Source organism: Octopus sinensis, linkage group LG22 (genome assembly GCF_006345805.1).
Source record: "Octopus sinensis linkage group LG22, ASM634580v1, whole genome shotgun sequence".
In the NCBI taxonomy this organism is placed as follows: Eukaryota; Metazoa; Mollusca; class Cephalopoda; order Octopoda; family Octopodidae; genus Octopus; species Octopus sinensis.
Window position 1 is genome coordinate 4,399,977 of NC_043018.1, and position 26,126 is coordinate 4,426,102.

The 26,126-nt window shown below is 37.2% G+C and overlaps 1 protein-coding gene across 1 annotated transcript in view; it reads right to left on the reverse strand.

The window, feature by feature from the left end:
• The window catches only part of LOC115223083 (vacuolar protein sorting-associated protein 13A), a 311,737-nt gene that overhangs the window by 155,290 nt on the left and 130,321 nt on the right, over window positions 1-26,126 (reverse strand). The window contains exons 5-12 of the mRNA XM_036512095.1: window positions 21,851-21,893; window positions 19,760-19,951; window positions 16,896-16,963; window positions 13,706-13,864; window positions 12,511-12,603; window positions 10,904-10,961; window positions 5,294-5,415; window positions 2,835-3,016 (exon numbers count right to left, since the gene is read on the reverse strand). Coding sequence (XP_036367988.1) covers window positions 2,835-3,016; window positions 5,294-5,415; window positions 10,904-10,961; window positions 12,511-12,603; window positions 13,706-13,864; window positions 16,896-16,963; window positions 19,760-19,951; window positions 21,851-21,893 — 917 coding nt within the window. The remainder of the gene's footprint in view (window positions 1-2,834; window positions 3,017-5,293; window positions 5,416-10,903; window positions 10,962-12,510; window positions 12,604-13,705; window positions 13,865-16,895; window positions 16,964-19,759; window positions 19,952-21,850; window positions 21,894-26,126) is intronic.

The following is a 26,126-nucleotide window of genomic DNA, read 5'->3' on the forward strand; positions in this document are numbered from 1 at the left end:
CATGGAAAGCGGACGTTAAATGATGATGAAAGGCAAAGTTGACCCCAGTAAGTTTGACATCAGAATGTAAAGAGCTGAAATGAATACCTCCAGATTTAACAATTTTACCAACCCTGTAAGACCCTTGACAACAGGTTGTTGCCTGTTTGCTCTTACCAAATTACTCAGAAGAACTGAAATGATAATAATAATTCTTTCTAATTTGGCATTTTTAAGAGGAGTGGATTGATTGATTCTGACAATTCCAATTCTTTGACTGATACCTTATTTTATTGACTCTAGAGGGATAAAAGGCAAAGTTGACCATGTTGGGATTTGAACTCAGAACACAAAGAACCTGAACAAATACTACCAAGTATGTTTTCTGATTGATTCTATCTGCTAAAACCATCACTTACTAATCTGATAATAATAAAACCTTTAATCCCCCTTTTCAATATTTGTTCTCATCAACTGGATCTGCCTAGCAATATCTGTTACCTTAGTAACAACAAGAGAAAGTGGCAACATGATATATATATATGCAAGAATGTTTGTAACAAAGTGTACATAGCAGGTTCTACAGCTAACAGTTCAATATTAGCTGTATTGATTATTGATTGGCACACCCACTCACACAAACACACACTCACACAGACACACACTCACACAAACACACTTACATACACACACGATTCACATGCACTCACAATCTCTCTCTCTCTCTCTCTCATGGATACACTCATACATACACACATACACATCATACTCTCTCTCTTTCTCTCTCACACACTCACAACACTCTCTCACATACACACACACTTTCTTTCTTTCTTTCTTTCTCTCTCTCTCTCACACACACACACACACATCCTACTTCTAATGAGTTACAAAGAATCAAGATGGATATACTTTGCTCCACTGAGGGAGCGTGCAAGCAATCACACAAACAGCAAGAAATGGCAGTCAAGTTTCCCTCGAATCACACCCTACCATCTTAAATGAAAACAAAAATTACTTTGGATAAAGCTGTCCAAAACATGCAAAAAGATGGAAGAGTCTTGGTTAGAAAGCTTTGATCATAGTCAGAGCAGCACTGGAACAACATGAACAACAATAATACCAACAACACACTACACACAATGATAGAACCACAACACTGCTAGCATGAGCCAAAGAGGAAGATTCTATGTGGCCACTTGGACTGCAAGAAATGGCAGCCAAATCTCTCTCATATTACACTACCATTAGACAGCTAATGACTTGCTGTACACAAGAAGACTCATACTCTACAACAGAAGTGTCAATGTCACTCTCTCTCTGATAAAGGGGATTGGCTTGCAAGGGCTCTGGGCTGGTGCCACATAAAATGCACTAATGCCAGTGCTACATTAAAAGCACCCAGCACACACTGTTCAGTGGTTCGCCTTCGGAAGGGCATCCAGCTGCAGAAAAGAGGCCAAGTCAGACTGGAACCTGGTGCAGCTTTCCTGCCTGCCAGCTCTGGTCAAACCATCCAATCCATATCAGCATAGAAAATGGACATTAAACGATGAGGATGATGATGATGACAGACCCACATCCAAACCTATATTAATAGGTATGGATGTGAGATCTATATAAAAAAAAAAAAACAGATTTTAAAAAAAATCAAATATATTGCTTTACCTAGAATCTAATCTTGTCTCTTTCAAAATAGGTTCCACCTCAACTGATACAACATTGTTAATGCTTTCAAACATTCCCTGAAATAGGTTTTCAGGGTTAGTACACAGTTTTCATTGCTAATTTTCCTCTGATCTCTTCAATCATCTGAAACGGGTAAACTTTGCAAGCATGGGCCAATTCTGAAGAGTAAGGTACCAGGGAAACAAGAATCATTTCATGCTTCACCAAAAGCCTCACAGATAATGAGTGATACATGAGCAGGTGTGTTACTTTGGTGCAGCATCCAGTTTTTGTTTGTTGATGCCTAAAGACTCTTCCTTTACATATCCCTGCCACTCAAAAATAAAGAAAAGAAAAAAGCTTGCTTCCCAACCACATGGCTCCAGGTTCAATCCCATTGTGTGGCACCTTGGCAAGTATCTTCTACTATAGCCTCAGACCAACCAAAGACTTCTGAGTGGATTTGGTAGATGGAAACTGAAAGAAGCCCGTCATATATATATATATATGTATGTATGTATATACTTATGAGTGTGTGCATGTGTGTTTATGTGTGTGTGTGTGTGTGTGGTGTTGGTGTGTTTATGTTCCCATAACTTAGTGGTTTGGCAAAAAAGATCAGATAGAATAAGTACCAGATTTCACAAAAAATAATAAGTACTGGGGTTGGTTCATTTGACTAGAATTCTTCAAGACAGTGCCCCAGCATGACCACAGCTTAATGACTGAAGCAAGCAAAAGATAACTGATAAAAGATAATCCTTTTAGCATCGTCCTCAGTGGATGGTGTTCCCAATTTGAAGTGTTGGTGGCACCTGTAATCTTGCATCCAACTCAAAACAATTGTCAGCTGTGTCTGAGTAAAAGTTGTTTCCCAATGTGCAGAGAATTTCACACAAATGTGTCACTCTTGCAAAACCTTTGCTGTTCAAATTGTGATATATTCATCTGTTTATTCTAACATGTATTGATTAATGACTAACTGACATTGCATGGTGAGAATGTTATTAGACTGAAGGTCAGTCGCACTCAGTCACAACCCTGCAGTCACAAGCATGTGGCCCCAGCACACTCAAAGACATCTGATACACTGAAAACAAAACAGCAGAAGAGTTACAGCTAAACAACAACATGAATTACATAATATAGGTGGAGGGTATACAGGTATAAAAATAGGAATATCTCACCTGTGTTTCAAAATTCTTTCCCAGGAGAAAGGTCGAATTCTTTCTTCAAGAATTGCATTGTAAGCATAAATCCACCATGCTTGTGGGCTCACCTTCAATGGAACATTTGGATGGTATTTGCGGTACTTTCTGTTGACAGCCATCATTTGGAAGGAATCAACTAAATTAATCATATTCAGTAACTGTAGGGAGAGGACAAAAAGTAATCATTATTATCATTATTGTTATTATCATCATCATCATCATCATTATTATTATTATTACTGAGTGAGAGAACAACACATACCATCAAAGTGATGCTGGGGTAGAATATACGATGCCCAATATACCCATCATGACTACCTGTCTGATAAAGGTACATGAGGCATATGCATCACAACCATATGTGCACAACATGGTCATCTCATATCAAGATAAACAGTACATGACCTTGCAGGTGGGGCCCTGTTAGAAGTTTCTTCAGGTTGAGTAACCCACTCCACTCAAAAGGTCCTTGAATATGGTTTGCTTAAGGTAGATGAACAAAACATCTATGTTTCCAAAGGTTAATTATTCAAACCAAAAAGAGTCCCTCTCAATATATGGCTATGATGCTCCCCCACTACTCCTACTCCTGTGTACATATTATCAGTCACTAAGGGACACGCTCAACTGGTTAAGGTCAAACAATGGACAAGCAAATTTGTGGTATTGAGCAGAATATTTGGCCTTGTCCAAGATGCCAATCAGTGAGACTAAACCCACAACTTTATGGCCAGAAAGTAAACTTCCACCCCTGCTCCTATAGGTCACTTTAATTAAATTATGAAGAGATGCTGATTGTGTATTTTACTGATATTCAAGATGCATTAAAAAAATCCTAGATGCCTCCTTCTTGACCATCTAAAATATGGGAGGTTCTTTTATTGCGCTTGTATGTATTTTACTCCTGCCAACATTAGATACATATGTTCAATCAGGACCAGCTTAAGGCCAATCTATAAGCCAGTGATCTGTGGGGCCTAAGGTTGGATACCTCAATACTGAGGAGTAGGTAAGGCAGCAAGCTGGCAGAAACATTAGCATACCGGGCGAAATGCTTAGTGGTATTTCGTCTGTCTTTACGTTCAAATTCTGCTGAGGCAGACTTTGCCTTTTATCTTTTCGGGGTGGATAAATTAAGTAGCAGTTGCATACTGGGGTCAGTCTAATCGACTGGCCCTCTCCCCAAATATTTCAAGCCTTGTGCCTAGAGTAGAAAGGAGTGGGGAATAGGTAATTGATATGCTGATGATTTGTACATCAAACCAATGAAGGAGTCTTTTTACCAGGCTGTTCATCTGACTTGTATTTGAGTGGAATTGGTTACAATTCCACTCAAATAACATTCTGGGATCTTAAATAAAGTGAAAATAAATTGGATAATAAGACAGAAGCTACATTATGCCAGCGAAAAAAAAAAGACAGGATGGCCATGGCTAGAGTGGATGTAATCACAGGTCTATTCAATCAGGGCCAACAATGATCACCATCTGTTAAAGGAATCATCATTGTTATCATCCTCAACAAATTACAATCCCATGAAATACAAATATTGTCACCATCCGTTACCATCTCTTAGAATTGCAATTGAAGTAAAATTAATTATTGAACCTTGGGAGAGGAATTAGGCTGGTAATAATAAACACAAGACAAGAGACTTCCATTCAGGCAATCAACCAGCTAAAAATAGTAGTAAGATACCTCCTCCAATGTACATTTATCATCAACCATGCATCCACTGAGGCTCTTCATTGATTATATTTACCCATTCCCTATCTCTTACCATCTCTTACTCTCCCCCTTACACTCATGCAGCTTCTACCCACCCATACTCCCTATTCTCCTGTCCCCACTCATTCTAATCACCCCATACCTTGAAAGATACTTCCTCTTACTATTTACTTAACTCTTTCCTGTCCCACCCTTGTTACTTCTACCTTCTCTTTTATAATGCAATCAGTCGTGCCACATCTTTACAGCAACAAACCTATACTATTCTGGTCCCTTCTTTCACACTTCAAAGCTGCCTTTTTCAACTGTAAACTCAATCAGTTGAAAAGGATTGTAGTCTCATAAGCTGCATGGCAACCTCACTGGTGCTGGTGCCACTGAAAAAAGCACTCAGTACACACTGAAAAGTGGTTGTTGATTTTAAGGGGATCCAATCATACAAACCCTGCCAAAGCGGAAAGTGGAGCACAATGAAGTCCTTGAATCTTCTGGATCCCATCAAACCATCCAACCCATGCCAACATGGAACATGAATGTTAAAAGATGAAGATGATGAAAACAGAATTACTTTCACCCTAAATCAACTTTATCAGGGTTACCCTGGAGCTAAGTACCAACAATAACATCAACAGCAGCAACATTAAGAATGGAATGAGGAGTAAAAAAAAAAAGACTAAAACACTAAAAGGTAAAACAAACAATCTTACCTGTTGCCGTGAAAATCTAACTTCAATGTCTTCCAGAGATAGGTCTGAAAATATCTTAGGAACTTTGAACCCTCCATTTTTATTCAGTATCACTTTGGCATGAGCAGAGATGGGTTTCATAACTGGAAACATAACAGCAGACATATTAAATCAGAAATCATAAACAGATATATTTTGGTTTCAAATTTGGGTACAAAGCCAGCAATTTGGGGAAGGGGGAAGGGGCTACTCAATTAATCAACCCCAGTGATCAACTGGTTCTTATTTTATCCCTGAAAGGATAAAAGACAAAGTTAACCATGACAGAATTTGAACTCAGACTGTTTAGTCAAAAGAGACGCTACTAAAGCATTCTGCCCATCACGGTAATGTTTCTGCTTTTTCATTGCCTTCATAAACCCTATCATATTAATTGAGTGAAACAAGGGAGATTCTCCATGGTCATTCGAATTAACTAGAAGTAGTAGCTAAATCATCCTCAAATAATACAACCTGTTGTTAGAGATGAAAAAAAAAAAAAGAAATGGTGGGGGATATAATGAAGAGAGGAATTTCTGATTGGATCATTATGGCTGGAATGGGTTTTTTTTTTTGTTGATCATGAGATTTTTCTTTCACTTATTTCAGTCATTGGACTGTGGCCATGCTGGAGCAGCACTGCCTTGGAAGGTTCAACTCAAACAAATTGACCCCCAGTACTTACATTAATTCTGTAGGTCTCTTTTGCTGAACTGCCAAGTTACAGGGATGTAAACAAACTGACACCAGTTGTCAAGGGAGGGGTGCAAAAACAAAGACACATACACACATACATAAATACATAGATACACACATAGTGAAACTGAAGCTAAAACTATCATCATCATCAGCATCATCGTTTAATGATGATGATGTAGTTGCAAAATGAACTTCTCAATCACTTGACTATGCCAACTCCTAAACAAACTAAAAATTTGTAGAGATATCAAACCCACTGATATGTTAATTTTATAAAAGAGAAAAAAAAGATCAAATTAATCACAAAATTAGAAATAGATAATGAAGTAAATAAATGTTAATTTATTCTGAACTAAGTGTGTGTATTTGTTTTGCAAGATTCTTAAAGCAAAATCGCATTGAAACAGATATTGTTATATTTGAGGATGGTCATATTTTGGCCAATTAACCACATGCACTATATATTTGGTCTCCACTTCAGCTTTGTTATTAGGAGGGGACACATGGGATGGAGAATCACCAAAGAGGTCTCAGGATTGTGACAAAAGATTCCAGACAAAGGGCACTAAAATAATAATAATAATAATAATAATAATAATAATAATAATAATAATAATAATAATAATAATAATAATAATAATAATGACAAGGTATGCGATAAGGAAGAAAGAAAAGTCGAGAGATATGACAGGTTAGCTTGGGAAGTTAAGCAGTTGTGGTCGATGAAAAAGGTAGCAGTAGTACCATTAATTGTCAGAGCCCTGGAAACAGTGAGCAAAAATCTCGATAAGTACATGGAACAAATAGGGGCTGCAATAAGTGTGGAGCACTTGCAGAAAACAGCATTGCTTGGAACCACTCAAATACTCCGGAAATAAGAGGTGTTACCTTAGTTCACTCGTAGTGAACAGCTGACACTGTAATACATCTCCAGCATTAGAAGCTGTGCAAAGGCAATAATAATAATAATAATAATAACAATAATAATAATAACAATAATAATAATAACTTGCCCTGATGTAGTACCAGGCAGTGGCCCTCATAGCTTCTGATCTTAACTGATTGGAAGTGTTATCATATACATTGTTTTGTCTTGGTATAAAAGCAAAGGTTAAAAGGGTTAAAGCAAATATTCTGTTCTATACCATAGATTTGCTTGTAAGTTGTTTAACCTTAACCAGTTGAGCATGTCCCTTAGTGGCTGATGATATGTGCATCTCTGATCACAAGCAGAAGTAGTGGGTGAGCATCATAGCTGTGTGTTGAAAGGAATTCTTAGAGGTTTGGATAATTCACCTTTGGAAACATGGGTGGTTTGTTCAACATCCTTAAACAATTCTTATTCAGGGACCTTTTGAGCGGGATGGGCTACTCGACGTGAAGAAAATTCTAACTGGGCCTCACCTGTTTATCTTGATATGAGATCACCAAGTTGCGCACATATGATTGTGATGCATGTGCCTGGTGTACCCTTATCAGACGGATAGTCATGATGGGTATACTGGGCTTCGTATATTTTACCCCAGTGTCACATCAATAGCATTCACTGCTCTCTCACTCAATAATAATAATAATAATAACAATAATAAAGCTGAAGTGAAGACCAAGTATATAGTGCGTGTGGTTAATTGTCAACAATATGACCATCCCCAACTACAACAATATTCTGAATCTGTTTTGTTTTATGTATTTATTATTTGTCTTTAACAAATACTTTAGACACTGAACCTTCTGAAGGAGATGAGAAAGAACTGAGATATCTGGTGATGTGCTGAACTGAAAAGACCCATCTGCCACACCAGAATTGATACTGGTGCTGGTGCCACATAAAATGGTGCTGGTGCCACATAAAAACCTTCTCATACACTCTGTGGAGTGGTTGGCATTAGGAAGAGCATCCAGCCATAGAAACCATGCCAGAACAGAAAATGGAGCCTGGTTCTGGCCCCTGGCTTTAGCAGCTCTGGTCAAACCATCCAACCCATGCCAGCATGGAAAAACAGATGTTAAATGATGATGATGATGATGATGATTTATCCTCTTTCTGCTTTGATCTTTAATAATAGTCTGCTGCTACAAGTCAACATATGTAACTCTTTGACTATAGAACAAAACCAGACATAAACTGCCATACACACAACATTTATATTATTCATAAAACAATTAACTGATAACTAATGGAATAAAATAGGAAACAGCCTCTGTTAACAGGTGGAACATTATTATTTGTAACGTCATTCTGCCAAAATCTATATGGGTAATGCTTTAAGGAATGAAACCAAAGGCATAATCTGTCACAGATGCAATATTATTTGTATCTCTCTATATATAAAACTGAGAATGTGTGTCTGTCTGTCTGTCTGTGTATTTCCCTAAAACTTGAGAACTACGCAACCAATTTCATTCAAATTTTACACATGCCTTACTTAGGGTCCATGTAGTTTCATGGGCAAAAAAATGTTCAACTTCTTGCCTAGAGCGAGCCCATAGCAATATCATATCTTCTCCACTATTTCAGTATTATGTGTTAAAGTGAAACAAAAACATTTCTCTATTTTATGTCAGATACTTTCACTTTAACAATAAAAATAATAATAACAATTGAATTATATGTAGTAAGTAATAATTAAAATCAAACTAAAGTATAATGTAATCGTAACATAACAAAAGTAAAAATAGCAATTGGTATAAAATTGCATCAATGACTTGAATAAGTGGTTTCACATGAATGGGAATAAATTAAAAATAAAATTAGCATGCAGAAATGGAATAATCCAGATGGAGCTGTGCTTTTACATTAGATTATCTGCTAATTAGCTAACATTAGGTATCTATATGAAATTTGGCTGTATGTAATATCTGTTTTCTCGAACAGCCGCTTCTACAGAGTACTGCTGTTGGTTTATTTCTTATACATAAAGCTTCAACTACTTACTGCTTTCTGATTCATCATAAGGTTTGTTGTTATTATTATTACTGTTTAACTATTGTTATCACGTTTGTTGGTTCCTCATAAAGGAAACATTATTGTGTTGCATTTGTTAAATAATTGTAAACTGTAACCCTCCCCCTTTGAGAGAAGGAGCTTTGGTTATTGTTTAAAAATTGAATTGTGTCCCTGTTTGGGGAAATTGACAATATTTTCACCGTTTACACGGAAGCATATTTCTTAGAATGCCTTCAATAGAAGAAAGTCCAAAAATGAATTTCGCTGCAGCCGTCGATGGGCGCGAACTCATTGAAATTACAATGGAAGAAATACGGATTGATCACCGACAAAGATGGTGAATCTAGGATAACACCACCAAACGAAATAAAAAATTAAATTAAAGAAAAGACTATGGTCTATAAAGTATACAATGTAGAGAAAAAAGAAGATTTGAACACATGGAGGAAAGCACCATCGAAAAGTGTCTTGGTGCGACTATGAAAGATATCTAACTAGAGGCGGTAAATTCACCACAATAGAAGCAAGGTTCGAGTCAACAGAGCGTGCAAGGGAATACTCAACTCGAACCTTACAAAGTGGAAATATTTTATTTTTACCTTTATATCTGGGACGTAGGACGGCCCGGATAAAAATTAAAAATGTCCCCCCAGAAGTAGAGGTAGGCTGGATTGTATACAAGAGGGAGGACAAGATACAATTGATTGAAATTGCAAGAGACGGGCCTACAATTCCAGTCTGTTATATATTTTGAGTATTGTTATCACTAGCGATATCAAGATATAACTTTGTATTTTGTATTTTATGTGTAGATGTGTATATATAGATGTACATGTAATATGTACACATATATATACACATACATACATGCACAAGTACTATGACCCGGCAACGACGGGTCATAATGCTAGTTAATTTATAAAACAATCTATTGATAAATATTTCAAATAAAAAATGTGTGTGTGTGTGGTGGAGGGTGTACATACATATAACAGAATACTCAACGGTGCAGCTGCTGCACTTCATTCATTGGTACTGTGGATTCAAATCAAGCCAGATGCACTTTATTTTATATAAAAGCAAGGACAGATTTCAGCATATTAAGATTTCTGAAAGTATTTCTAAAACAGTTCTACCATAACAGAATTATGTCACCAATTTTGTTCCATAAAATTGTTCACTTTTTGAAATATAAAATTTTTTAAAAATAACTAGTCTCAAGGTTGAAATTTCAAGAGTATAACAAAGAATACAGATTTCAAAGATGTTCCCTCATAAGACTACATCTTCAATGCCACTTGGATGGAATGGTATTATTCCAAGAATCAAAAACTTTTAAAAAATGTAATCTTTTATTTGTTTTAATCATTAGACTGTAGCCATGCTGGGGCAGTGTCTTGAAGAATCTCAGACAAATGGATCGGTCTTAATACTTACTTTTTTTAAAGCCTGGTGCTTATTCTATTGGTTGCGTTTGTCAAACCATTAAGTTATGGAGATGTAAACACACCAACACTGGGTGTCAAGCAGTGGTAGGGGAGACAAACACTGACACAAAGACAAAAACATACATGCACGCACACACGCATACACACACAAACAAACACACACATATAAAATGGGCTTCTTTCATTTTCTGTCTGCCAAATTCACTTCCAAGGCTTTGGTTGGCCCAAGGCTATAGTAGAGGACATTTTCCCAAGGTGCCATGCAGTGGGATTGAACCAAAAATCATATGGTTAGGAAGCTAACTTCTTACCACACCTATTCTGTAACTTGAAAAAGAAATTCTTTATTCTTATAGTTTACTGTCGACTTCCAATAACCTTATTGTTCCCAAAATAACTGCAGAATTGCCTCAAGAATTGCAAATTGACATAATTTTACACTATGTTTCAAGCAGAATAAATTAGAAACATGAATTTAAGGGAAAATATAAAACTTACTAAACTCTGCATCTTCCTCAAATATTTTGTGTGTATCAATGGATGACTTGAGAAGATTCTGGAATACAACATTTTTTTAAATGGTATCAAACAATAAATAATAAAAAAACAAAGTTAGTAGTAATGGTGGTGGTGGTTTTGGTAGTAGTAGTAGTAGTAGTAGCAGCAGCAGCAGTAGCGACAACAGCAGCTGTAATGGCTATTAATGGTGTTGATCATGGTGGTGAAGGTGGTAGAGATGGTGGTAGTGATAATGGTAGTGATAATGGTGTGATGGCTATGATAATGGTGACAATGCTGGTGGTGGTCATTACAGTGATTGTGGTGGTGGTGGTAGTGGTGGTGGTGGTAGTGGTGGTGGTGGTGGTGGTAGTGGTGGTGGTGGTGGTGGTGGTGGTGGTGGTGATACTGGTAGTGATGGTTGCTTCGTTGTCATATCAGCTGATCAAGCAGAAAACATGCTCAAATATGACTTATTTGCAGACGTTGAAATTCTAGACCAGAGCAATCTCCACAAAGCAGGCAGGCTGCCTTGTAGACACTCCTGGGGTTATCCTCCATGTTACAAGGTCACCATCTTCCCCTTCTCCACATACATGTCATAAAGTATTTCTTTGAATCTCTTTCAAAATGACAAATCTTTCTCTTTTTCAATACTTTCCTTCACCAAATTGATTTTTGCCTCAGGGTTCGTCTTGCTCTTAGTATGATACCAACTTGAAGGAATTTCGTGAATGAGAAGAATGGTAGGTGGAAGAAGGCATTGAAAACTGTAGCTTTCTAACCTGGCAGAACTAGCCAAAAAGAGAGAGCACTTTTCAACCTAGTTGTAACATAATAGAAATAGTAGCAAAATATCCCTCAAACATGTTAACTGTCATGGCCTGCTATTGGCACTTAACAGTGATATCACATATTTTACACAGTCCTTATTCAATTACAAGGAAATATAATTTTTTGACATTTTTACAATATTTCACAATTAAACTTTAATATTTAGCACTTGTATAATAATACAAGTGCTAAATATTAAAGTTTAATTGTGAAATTGTGAAATTAACTATCCTCAAAACTATGTCAAAAATACAGAATAAAATATTTTCTCAAATTATTAAAATGTACCATTGGTGGTGATTCTGGCAGGTGTGTGAAGTTTGTGATGAACCACCAGTGGTACATCTGGTGATTAACATGTTAAACAAGAAGAAATCACCTGTGTTAGATAATGTAGTTCTAGAAATAATAGGTCTGGAAAAAAAATTAAGGTCATCACAGTTGGATTGTCTTTGATCATAGATGTACTTGATTTTGACTGACTTAGGACTAAATACATGAAATACCAGCCAACTCTCTCTCAAATGACCATGTAATTGCATCATCTGAAAGAGGTGGACAACAAACAGATTAGATCATGTATTCCTAGATGCACTCGAAAAAAAGATGGAGTTGGGTGATGACCAGATTATTTTTGATCTTGGGTTTCCTTAATCAAGACTGACCAAAGTTAAACAACAATAATAAAATCAACAGCAGCAGCAGCAGGCAGCAACTCTGGCAAATAGCAATGGTGATGGTAGGAAACAAGCAATGACTCATAAGCTACTCACTCTCCACTCGTCTGTGTTTAGTCGTGATCGAACAAGATGATTTTCAGGCAAGTAGGGATTCCAATACACTGAAAGGTCTTGTAATTGGGCAAGCTGTAAGAAAAAACAGAGAAGAGACAAGAAAAGAGGAATATTAGTGATTAGATTTTCAGACGTATAGCCCTCTAATGGAGAAATTTGCTTGGCAACCTTGTAGTAAGACCAAGACCATTTCTTAAACTCAGTAAAGTTTGTGTAAATGTTCCAAGAACCAAATTCATTTGCAGAAAGAAGTTCCTGTGAATGAATTTGCTTTTTAGTGGATAAAGTGTTGCACAGTAATGGACCAACTTTTCAGGGAAACCAGCTACAAAATCAGTGGAATAACACGAGATGACCAGAAACCATCTGCCCTTAAAATTTTTTTTATATAAGCTTACCTTCTAGAAGGGAGTTCTAGCAAGAACTAGAAGTCTTTCACTCCTAGTGGCTCACATGCTAATAGCTGGGAACTTGACAGGTGTTACTACGCCAGATCAGAGTAAACCTGGAAACAATAGTGACTTAGAGGTGGTTCCACACTTTTCAAAACCTTGGAAATCTGGTGCCAGGAGCCCACCACATGCATACACATACACACACACACACACACACACACAGATAGGTAGATAGATAAATAAAGAAACAGACAGACAGACAAAATAATTTTAAAAATACATAGATAGAAAGCCAGACAACAACTCATACAGCTGTAAAGTATTAAACTAACAGGTGTGATAATAGGTGAGATATTTATAATTTGGTTGTTTACAGCTTTAAGAAAAAGACCTGTTGTGAAGGCGCATGATCTAGTGGCTAGGTTTAGAATTAGGGACACAACTGTAAGTCATGGATTTGATTCTTTGACCAAGAGGCCTGTTGAGTTCTTGAGCAAGGTACTTCATTTCATCTTACTATGGTATACATTAGAATCAGCTGTACTGGTACAACTCTCTCTCTTTCTCTCCAACTGTCATGTCTTTGATGTTTCTCTGGGTGAAGGAGTGGGAAGAATGAGAGTGTGTTTATATCTGCTCAGGCACCGAAAAGAATTTGCAAAAGCATGGTACTTGCCCCTAGGTCATACTCACTTGCAAGTAATGGCAGCTAAGGTGATTTATAAATTTTTATTAAAAACTGCAATGATTATTCTTAATTTGAAAGTTAATCAACTTACTTTGTGTAATAATGTATCAGAGCTGTCAAGAATTGTTGGGTGCCAACGGGAATCGGTGCTTTGAGCAGAGATATTTTTAAGCATAAAACCACAAGCAAATGGACGATCCACATTGGTGACCGTGTCTTCATAACGAAAATGAACACTGGATATGGATAACTGAAAAAAAAAACAGAAACAAAATGGACAGTTAGTATTAATAGTCAGATACATATGTAGATTAAATAGGCATAATATATGAATATATACTACATGTAGAGTTTATAAAGCATGACATATCAATAGTTTTCATAAGTTGCTCAAAGATGAGGAAGTATCTATAGCAAGGTCTGTTAAAGCTGCTCAGGTTAAAAGGTAAAATGTAGGCCATTTCCAACTACATGGTATATATTTTAGTGATTACAATCACTGCTAAATACATGATTTCTGTATTGATATATATGCACTTATAGTGTACATGGAGTACATACATGTAACATAAATGAAATAAATGAACAAGAAATGATCCATAATAAAAAAAAAAGGTGGGTGTCTACCATTAACTTCTAGCTGAGAAAAGATGCCCCCACCTCAAAATCATAGGTTGATCTGGCACCCGCCACACCCACTTCCGATCAGATCTGACCTTGGTTGATACTACAAGACTAATGATAATGATACTGTCACTGCCCAATATGAAACAGTTTTGCAGGTGTCAAATGATGAAGCATCATATTGGAAATGAAAGAAGCTGGGGTCTAATTAGAATATGGGTAACAAAGCGAACTTTGCTGAAAGCACTTCAAGTCCAGCAGGGACATAAATCAGGCTACATTTTTGGCCTTAGGTAATAGATGAGTTGCAGCAGAGACAGTGTTTAATTGTGGTTCTTTAGAATTGGAAAGTTAGTAATTAGTCCCGTTCAGTGGGGATAAAATTGGATATGGAAATGATGTGACAATTATCTATTTCCGACCTGGGGAATTTGTATTCTGTCTACTGTTCATATTAGTTCAGGATGGTGTTCTCATCTTCATTGTTGCTTTCACTACATTTCAACTGTTGTACACTCCAGTCTAATTCAGTTATCTTGCGTTAATACAAGAAGAAGGCTGAAGTATGCACAACTGAAAAGTGAAAGCAATAATCAAGGTAAGGATGCCAGTCTGACTAATGTAAACAGTATACATAATACAAAGGATATCATCCTGGATTTTAGAATAAGAAAAGAACAACTAAAAAGGTTTGTATTAGGAGGGGTGTCTAGCTGTAAAACTTTGCTACAAGAAAGACTCTCCCACCACATACCAACATGGCAAAGTGGATGTAAAAATTATGGTGTTGACGATGATGGCAATAACAATGGTGGTGGAGACGATGAAGAAGAGATTTACACTAGTGTGCTCATGAGCTGAAGGACAAGACTAATGTTCTTTACGAGGGGGGGGCCCTTGATTCAGTCGGTGAATGGACTGTTTGAAAACATTTTTGAGAGAGCCTCTTCTTACACTGTCACATGACCTGCTAGAAATAGCAGCAAAAGTTCATTCTTATCACACTCCACCATCTTAAAAAACGGAGAAGAGAAACGTTTAAGTAATGTAGCCCTAAATGTGGTCACTCTTGAAATGCATTTCATCTTAGATCTGTTCAGTCAGAGTTGACCTGGCCTTGTAAAACAACAACAATGACAAGAAGGAGAAGGAAGGACATTAGCTTCCATCTCTTGTCTGGATAAAATTTATTTCAGAAATTCAGGTTATTTGGTCAACATTTACATTGACAGACACTAAATTACATTTCAAAAAATTAGAAAAAAGGATTTTTGATGAAATAAAAATGGAAATTCTAATGTTTTTTTTTTGTATTAATTACCTATAATTGTGAAAATTTAACATCATTGTTGATAAGGCAGTGTCAACAATGGTTATTATCATAAATGAAAATGCAGATACAGTAGGAGAGGAAGGAAGAAAATAGGAGAGAGAGAGAGAGTGAGGAAGAGAGAGAAAGATAAAAAAAGAAAAAAGTGAAAGAAAGAGATGATCATCATGATTATCATCGTTAAATGCCTGCTTTTCATGCTGGCATGGGTTGACTGAGGAGTGGCGAGCCAGGAGGCTGCACCAGGCTCCAATCTGATCTGGTAAGGTTTCTACAGCTGGATGCCCTTCCTAACGCCAACCACTCCAAGAATGTAGTGGGTGCTTTTTATGTGCCACCAGCCTGGGAGCCAGTCAGGTGGCACTGGCATCAACCACGCTCGAATGGTGCTTTTTACATGCCACCAGCAAGGGAACCAGTCAGGCAGCACTGGCATTGGCCATGACTACGATTTCACTTGACTCAACAGGTCTTCTCAAGCACAGAATATTGCCTGACAATTGAAGGGTACTTTTAAATGGGTGAGTCATGTGACACTGGCATCAGTCACGGCTATGATTTCACTTGGCTTGCCGGGTTTTCTCAAGCGCAGCATATCACCAAAGGTCTCGGTCACTCCTCATTGCTTCTGTGAGGCCCAACGTTTGAAGGTTGTGCTTCATTACCTCATCCCATGTCTTCCTGGGTCTACCTCTTCTACAGGTTTCCTCCACTGTTAGGGTGTAACACTTCTTCACACAGTTGTCCTCATCCATATGCAACACATGACCCTATCAGTGCAGTTGTCTGTCTTGGCTGTCCCTGAGTTGTACCCAAAGGGTAAGCTAAAGAAGATCAACCTGGCTTGGAGTACAGGGTAGAAAACCCCCTTGCCATATATGTCATTCTGAGTTCAATTCTGCTGTATAGCTGCTTGGGCTAGTGCTTTCCACCATAATCTTCAAATAAATCTGTCATCAGGAGCATTCCAGCCATGACCATCCCATTTTTTAAATGGATGTAAGGAAGGGCATGCAACTACAGGAATCATGCCAAAACTGAGAGAGTAGAGCATGACATAATCCTCAGATCTGTGAGATCTGGTTGAACTGACCGACCTATGTTTGAGTTTCCAAAGCCCCTATAGCAACCTGAACCACATCAAGGACCCATCACCAAAACAGGTAAAAAGGTAATAAAAGGAGGTGGGTAGCAATATACGTGAAAAAGGACAGAGTAAGAGAAAGAAATAGAAAGAGGAAGAAAGGAAAGGAGAAAGAAAAAGAGATAGGCCAGAAAAGTTGAAAAAAAAAAAAGAAGAGACCTAGTATCAATAACAGCAACTCACTTGAATGTTGTTAACAACATAGGTTGTAAATTTTTCCAAAAATCCAGGAGCCTTTTCTACAGCACCAACTAGAGAAAAAATAAAATTCAAAGATAAGTAGTAATTAATAAAAACATACCTTTAAAAATGAATATTTATTTTCAATGAAATAAGTATAAGATGTCAGATGTACCTTGCTACCAGTATCTACCTTGCTACTAGTATCTACCTTGCTACCAGTATCTACCTTGCTACTAGTATCATGTGATCCACAAGTTGAAGAAGCCTCTACATCAATGGTTGTCAACTGGGGTCCATATGACCCTTGGAAGTCCATATGAGATTTTGTCATTAAAGTTTATCTGCAACAAATTGGTTGCACTTCAACAACAAAATATCTTAATTTTTTTATACAATTCTTAATATTATTTACGTATAAAGATAGGATTTTTTAAAAACACCAAATGGCTTTAAGGATCCAGTATAGTGAAATAGGAATCAAAGGGGGCCAGAGGCAAAAAAAATGGTTGAGAACCACTGCTTTATATAGTCAACCAGCTTGCTAAAAATAGCAGCCAGATATCAATCAAATTTCACAGACACACCATTGACATAGAATAAGATGTGTTGGATAATGTGGCTGTTGGTTCTTCTTGAACATAGAGAAAAAATGGAATGGTCACAGCTGGAGAGCCTGTGATCGTAAGTCAAGTTGATCAACCATCATGTAATGTCATATAATCTAATATAATCTTTCTCATAGTTAGGTGGTTAATAACTAAACTGCCCCCTCTTCTATACATATTCAGTTTAGTGGATTAGGAGTGTATGTGAGTACCCATCTAGATTAGAGGTAAAACCTGCTTAAGAGCAAAAGAGCTTCTCACAGAGAATCAAATGGTCAGCAACACTTGGAGAACAAGGATTGACACCTCTGGGGTATTTACTTATTGGTACCCACATACAGTTGGGTACCTTTAACTACCTTAGGCCATGGGTTTTGAATGAATCTATAGTAAGACACTAAGACCTATCACAAGGTCCAGTGCTTGTTGTGATGTGTTGGCTTCTGCGTGTCTCAATATCCCTGAAAGCTATTCCAGTGGAGTACACATTCCTAGTAGGGTCTCCCAAACTGAACAGGTCAAAATATAGAGGCCGTACTAATAAGGATCACCTCTTCTCAGAGGTTTGTGTAGAGCCACCACCTCAACACCTCGAAAAAAACCAAGTTATAGAAGCATCAAAGACAGTTTAAAACTAATAAAACTTGGTGGGAGGAAGGCTTTAATTAAGCAGCAAAATCCACAAGGGAGCAGCAAAGCTGACCCCAACCTGCTTCTGCCCAAAATCAAGAACATTGGAGCAAAGTCATAATGGATTATAATCCATAGGGAGCAAAGAGTTTTCCCAAATCTTTTGATTTGAATAGCTGTGTGGTTAAGAGGTAAACTTCACAATCATGTGATTCTAGAACCAATCCTACAGAGTAGTCCTCTGGTCTAGTGTCTTCTACTACACTTTTCAGGCAAACTTATAATCAGAAGCATTCCAGCTGTGCCCATCCCATCTTTTATGGATATATAGGACTACATTGTCTAATATGTACTTTGCTTATTTAAAATTTTGATGCATAATACAAGGGACTTTTAGCTGCTATTTCTAGCAGATGTGGTGACCATATACAGCTCCTTAAAATGAATTGAAGTTCTGTTTCTAAATGCTTTCAATTTAATGATTTATTGCTCTTTTAATACAGACAGGAGAGTTTGTTGATGTCTAGTTGCTTTAGCTTTCAGTGAAATCTAATTGAACAAAGGTGCAGGCATAGTTGGGTGGTTCTGAGTTCAATCCTATTGCATGGCACATCAGACAAATGTCCTTTATAATTCCCAGAGGTTAACTGATTACCTTATGAATAAAATCTGGAAGATGAAAAAAAAAAAGTGGCACTTGTCAGTTATGACAATGAATATTCCAGTCAGTCTGATCAATATAATAAACCTGATCATGAAATTAATGAACAAGCAGCTGAGCACTCCACAGACATGTGTACCCTTAACGTGGTTCTCAAGGAGATTCAGCATGACACAAAACATGACAAGGTTGGCCCCTTTTGAATCACAGCTGCAACTCATTTTTGCCAGCCGAGTGGAGACTGGAACAACATGAAATAAAATGTGTCTTGCTCAAGGACACAACACACCACCAGGGATTGAAATCATTTCTTTATGATCATTAGGCTGAAATATCCTGACCACTAAGCCACATGGCTTCACTGTGTGAGTGTGCGCACACACGCACACACATATACAGGATGGCTAATGCCTTGTGAGTGATACTCGACAGATGGAAACTGTAAAGAAACCTGCCACATATATGATTGTGTATACTTTTCAAGCCATTGACAAAGGCATTCAAGAACAATAATTGAACCAATAATTACAAACAAAGCTAGAATAAATTAATGAGAAGAGATATATCAGAAATGAGAATTTAACAGGACAATTTATACGGGGAAACTTTAAATTAAGGAGTGGAATGTACAACTTTCTGTAATTCAGACCACTTCATGGTCCCAGCAGACAAAATGGAAAAAGCATTGTCCTGGAGGATGGCAAGAGAGATGAGCTGGAACAGCCAGTCTAACTCAGGGGCTTGCATGAATTTAAAGTACTTTGTGATAATTGAGTATTAAGTTACATCGCTTTATACCACAGGTAGACTAAACCATTCAATAAATATAAATAAACAAAAACAAAGAACTTGACTAAACTCTAGGATTAGTAAAATCAGCTCAAATCTTTCGAAAGTGGTGCCACAGGAGGGTGTCACAATCGAAAGACTGAACCATTAAAAACAGGAAACAGTTATCAGCCACTTACCAACATTTTTCATGGCGGATTTTTCAAATGCATCCAATATTTTACGTTTGGCTGCATTTTCATGCAATTTCTCTTTGACTGGGTCATAAGGACGATCAATAACAGGTCCAGCAAGAACATAGAGATCCTCAATTGTAACGATCCAGCTAGAAGAGAATAGTTTGGTCCAAGGAATGCTCAAGTTGATTTTTCCTGGAAGACAAAGAAACCAAGGAACAGAAAATTAAAGAAGTGAATCAACAGTAAATACTCAATTATTGATGAAGTACAATTAGAGTATATAAAGGTATTAAAAGGTATTCATGGGGTGGTGGGGAAATATGGGTGACAATTGTTGGGTGTAATAGATGAGACTTCGACAGATGGTGACAAACGGTATATGGAATGGAGACTTAACAAAAACAATGTTAAATGATAGTGGTGGAGATGGTGAGTAGTGGTGGTGGTGGTGGTAGTAGTGATGATGATGCTGGTGGTCATGGTGGTAGTGATTAAGAGGATGGTAGTGTTGGTGGTGGTGGTGGTAGTGGTGGTGGTAGTAATGAGTAATAATAATGATGACAATGATGGTAGTAGTAGCAGTGGCAGTGATGACAATCATGATTGGTAGTAATGATAAAAGTGATGATGGTTAAGACTTAAGATGGTGGTGGTGGTCGTGGTTATGGAGATGATGAGTAATGATGGTGATGCTAGTTGTATTCATCATCGTGATGACTGCCATCCTGATTATCTTCATTGATTTGATGACAAACAAGATGGCGGGGGAACCATGTTGTTGAGAGAAAAAAGAAACCAAAGCAAAGAAATTTTGAGACAGAGACATATGTGTATCTTGATTCCCACACATACTAATAACTGGGGTTTTTCCCCACCAAACGCTTATTTGCCCTGATATTAGACTATTTTCCATAGCCAATACAGGGTGAATGCTTATAAGCTTAAAATTGCTTATCATCGTTATTTATAGAAATTTCACGTCACCTTTCTTAATTTAACACTGTATGTGTGTGTGTGTGTGTGTGTGTATGCATGTATATAAAGCTGGACTCAAAAGTCATCTTTGTAGTCATAAAACGAGACAGATGAGTGACAACCTGGCCACTGGTGGTGGTGTAACACACCATACTAATCATATCTGTCAGGCATGTGGAAGAGAGTGTAATTCGGCAGGAGGACTTACACGACATGCAAAGGTACATGAAGCCCAGTTACAACTACAGCCAGCTATTACCAGTAAAGGTTTTAGTTGCCAATTTTGTACAAGACATTGTAGATCTTTAGCTGGGCTAAAAAGTCACATTCGATCACAGCACCAGTAACAGTTAAGCTTCGTGCAATGGCCATACTCGATAACAAGGGAGCAGCCATCATCATGTACATACATACATATGTATGTACATACCCATGTATGTATGTATGTATGTATGTATGTATGTATGTATGAATGTATGAATGTATGTATGCATACATTCATACATACATATACATAAACATACACAAAGGTAGAAGAGGGAAGATAGAGAAAGAAAGAGAGAGAGACAAAACCAGGGAGACAGAGAGAGGAATGGAGGGAAAAAAGAGAGATGAAAGAGGTTAGTTTTTAACATCTGACAATATTGAATTGAATTGGCAGCGATAATAAAAGAACATATTTATATATTTCTTAACTATTTTCTTATTCTCTGTATATTTCTCTTATACCATCACAGTCATTAGTGTGGGGTACAGCTGAACACCCCACTTGTTCTGGGATATCATCCCCTCTCCCTTCGTCTTCTGCTCCTTTGTCCCCTCCCCACCTTCTTTTTCTTTCCCTTTTCCTTTCTCTTCTTTGCTGTTCCTTTGACTTTGTGTGAATCTTTCAAATCTAACATTTACTTTGAATAAACAATAACTATGGCTTTGCTTTGGTCCCCAACTTTTGTTGAAGCTACAGGGACTTGGTCATAACATACAGCATTTCTTGAGGAATTTTAAACCTGGCAGAATCCATCCTTCTCCAACTGATTTCTTCTTGATTATATCGTAACATATTATATAATACTCACCTGCACAATAATGATATAACAAATAATTTATAATACTCACCCACACATCCACCTTTTACTTCAACAGGTAATCCAAATTCATACTAAAGTAAAGAAAGAAAATTAAAAAAAAAACATTAATATTGGTTTCAAGTTTTGGCACAAGGCCAGCAGTTTTGGGGCAGAAGGTAATCGATTAGATCGCCTTCCCCAGTGTGTAACTGGTACTTATTTTATCAACTCCGAAATGATGAAAGGCAAAGTTGACTCTGGCAGAATTTGAACTCCTAATGTAAAGACAGACGAAATGCCACTAAGCATTTTACCTGGCATGTTAACAATTCTGCCAGCTTGGCGCCTTACACATTAATATAATATTGATATCATCTTTTATGTTTTATCCTTTACTGGTTTCAATCATTAGACTGCGACCATGCTAGGACATCACCTTGAAGAATTTTTAGTAAAATGAATCGACCCCCCATTACTTGTTTTATTTCTTCTTTTGTTTTGTTTTAAGCCCAGTACATATTCTATCAGTCTCTTTTGCTGAACTGGTGAGTTACAGGGACATAAACAAACTGACACCAGTTGTCAAGTGGTGGTGGAAGACAAACACAGACACAAAGACACACGTACATATAGACATATGTGTATGTATATATATATATATATATGATTATAATTAAGGGTATCTAAGAGATACCACCAAGCTAGATATAGCAGCCAAAACTTGACACATTAAATGGTTAAATGACAAGTGATACTCATTGTAGTAAATACTCCAACTCATGGGGTTCATTTCTTCAACAAGCCACTGTTATCTGAGTGAGCATTTAATGTGGTTCTAGTGTCAAGTTTTGGCTGCTATATCTAGCATGGTGGTATCTCTTAGATACCCTTAATTATAATTTTAATAATAATTATTACCTATAAGGTTTTTATTCCCATACTGGCCACCTGATATGATTGGTATTTTAAATAATGATCTTATCCTTATTTATATAAACATATATATGTATGTATGTATGTATGTATGTGTAGATATATATAGATAGATAGACAGACAGACTGACAGATAGTTCTATAAATATATATGCGCACACATGCACACACACAAACACATACACACATGTGCAACGGGCTTTGTTCAGTTTCCTCTCTACTAAATCCACTCACAAGGCTTTGGTCAGCCCAAAGCTATAGTGGAAAACACCTGCCCAAGGTACCACACAATGGGACTGAATCTGGAAGTATGTGGATGGGAAACTTCTTACCACACAGCCACGACCACGAGGCCACCCATTTCAGGGTTGAGTACAGCACATTACATTTGGAGTTCAAATCCTACAAAATCAACTCCACTCTTCACTGGTATTTTATTTTATTGCCTGGAGAGGGATGAAACATAAACATGACTTTGGCAGGATTTGAACTCAGAATGTAAAGTTCTGTAACTAAACACTGCAAAGTATTTATTATCTTAAACATTGACTGAAGAGGAGACGTCTTACTATGTTGGATATGGTGTATATGAAATGTGTGTCTGTATGTACATACATTTGTATATATACATAGATTAAAGTCCAGGAAGAGTAAAAAGATGGGGCATTTTCAATGCAGCACTCAGTCTGAGCTTGAGGCTATCTAAACTCTTGAATGGGAATCTCAAAGAAGATCGAAATTCTGTTGGTGTAGAATAATCCAGATGTCAGATCAGTAAATCCAATGTGAAGAGTAAAATATAATCCAAATACAATAAAGAAAGTGTATAGAGCATCTTTAATGACTAGTTACAACTGTTTCCATATCAATTCTGGTTTCAATAGCCTTGCATGCAAAAGTTCCATGGGAAAAGTTACATAATATTTGCAATTTTAAACACTAGAGCAGGACTTCATCAGACTTTCGTCTGAATGGTACCAAAACTGGTCATTAAAGACGTCCTGCAATCTTTCTTTGTCTTCTTAATGGATTGTATTATACATGTGTATATATATATATATATATCATCATTATTTTAACATCCACTTTTCCATGCCCTCATAGGTTGGACAGAATTTGTTGAGGCATATTTTCTACAGCCCGTTGCCCTTCTTGCTGCCAACCCTCTCTTTCCAAATAAGGTAATATTTCTCATTGTCAGGCAAGCTTTCAGGATAGACTGGAAACAAAGAACACTACTTGCATAATGGTGACACCCATCAAAAGATGTCAAGGCAAAGAGGCACAAACACACACACACATTCATGCTCTCTCTCTCTCTCTCTCTCTCTCACACACACACACACACATATGTGTGATGGACTTCTTTCAGTTTCCATCAACCAAATCCACTCACAATTCTTTGGTCAGCCTGGGGCTGTAACAGAAGATACTTGCTAAGGAGATTTAGGGTTTCAAAGTTTTGCAGTTGTAGACTTTGGGTAGAAGCCATGCCAGGTAAAGGTAGTTTATAAAGTAGTAATGAACCCAAGCATATACCTGTTCCTACAACTACAGAATTCATAGTCTGATGAGGCAAAGCATTGGTGAACCTTTGAAGTCTGTGTCAAACTTTTCCTTGTGTGTTTTTCTCAAAGTGGGTGCTGTGGAACAGCAGGTCGTAAGAAAAATTCACCAGTTTTTAAACTTTGGTTTTCAATGGATAAATTCTCTATCTAAAACAATTTCTGTTTGATATACTTTTTAACATTAGGGTGCGAAAAATATCTAAGAATTCCTTGTCAATTTTGGAACCATTTGATCCTCAGAACCTACTTAAGGGGTCTAAGCCAATGAGAAAAAGTCTGCCAGCAAAAAAAAAAAGAAAGAAAAAAGAAAGGCTCCGCCTGAAGTTAAATCTCTCACAAATGTGAAGGGTACATTACATAATGGTACGTTCCATATCACCACTATGATAAAGAGAATAAGTAGATAACAAGACAGGATGGCCACAACTGGAATGTCTTTGTTCATAGGTCTTCCCAATCATGGCTTATCTTAGAGCTGAACAAAAACAAATAGAGGGCAATTGATCTAACGATAGAGCCTCTATATGGCTGCTGAACCTGCTAGAAACAGTAACCAAATCTCCTTCAAATTACACACTACCTGTCTTGAAAAAAGAATGGCACATTGGATAATGTAATCCAAGAAACCCAATGCTGAGAGAGGGACAGGTGAAAACGACTGGCACGGACACAAACTACAAACTTCAAGCTATTTCTCTCATCTCTTATTGACTTCACCTTTTAGCATTTAAACCAGCCATATCCAACCAAAATATTCTACCTGTTGTAATGTTCAAACCATCGACCCTAAAATGTCCATGTAAAAAGAAACAATCAATTCATCAAAGTCTCACGGCTATGAGGTGAAGCATGATTAATACAAAAGTAGATAAGCATTATATTTGAGAGAATAATCTGACGACTTAAGGTTAACTCCATCTACAATATGCACTTTCTCACCAAAATCAAGATTAAGATTAGGAGTACATTTACAATAATGGTGTAAAGTTTTCTCCCATTTACTTTTATTTAGAAAAGTAATGACAACAAAATGTAATCAAAATCTCTTATTTCAATTATTTATCTTTTACATGTTTCAGTTGTTTGACTTTGTCTTGAAGGATTTTGGTTAAACAAATCAGCTCCAGAACTTTTTTTAAGCCTAGAACTTATTGTATTAGTCTCTTTTGCTGAACCACCAAGTTATGAGGATGTTAACACACCAATACCAGTTGTCAAGTGGTAGTGGTGGGGGACAAAAATAGACATAAGCATACACAAGAAGATATATACATGTATATGTCTATGATGAGCTTCTTTCAGCTTCTGTTTATCAAATCTACTCACAAAGCTCTGTTTGGCCTGAGGCTATAGTAAAAGACACTTGCTCAAGGTGCCACACAGTGGGACTGAACCATGCGGATGAGAAGCAAGCTTCTTACCGTGCATCCACACCTGCACCTAACAATAAAATTTAAAAAGTAATTAACTTCAGAGAAGCTTTATCCATCGCAGAAACAGCAGAAGCTGCTCTTCTGATGATGACTAAACTATCAGAAAGTTGGAAACCCTTCCATATCATCAGAGTCACAAGCATTTCACTGTTTAATTGTAAGCTGTCCCTGAGTTGGGTAGTGAGGACTGTGCTCTCTTGTCAACCACAGTCTCTCGAACAGGTTTCAGCTGGCATATCTATCCAAGCAAGGTGTCTGGGGGAGCTTCGGAATATTCTGGGAGGGAACTAATTTGTAACAATGCTACAGTGGAGATTTGAAATAAGTGTGTTCCTGTAAATGTGAGGGTGCATCATTTAACAGCGAGGGGGTAGTGCCATCCAGTGCACCC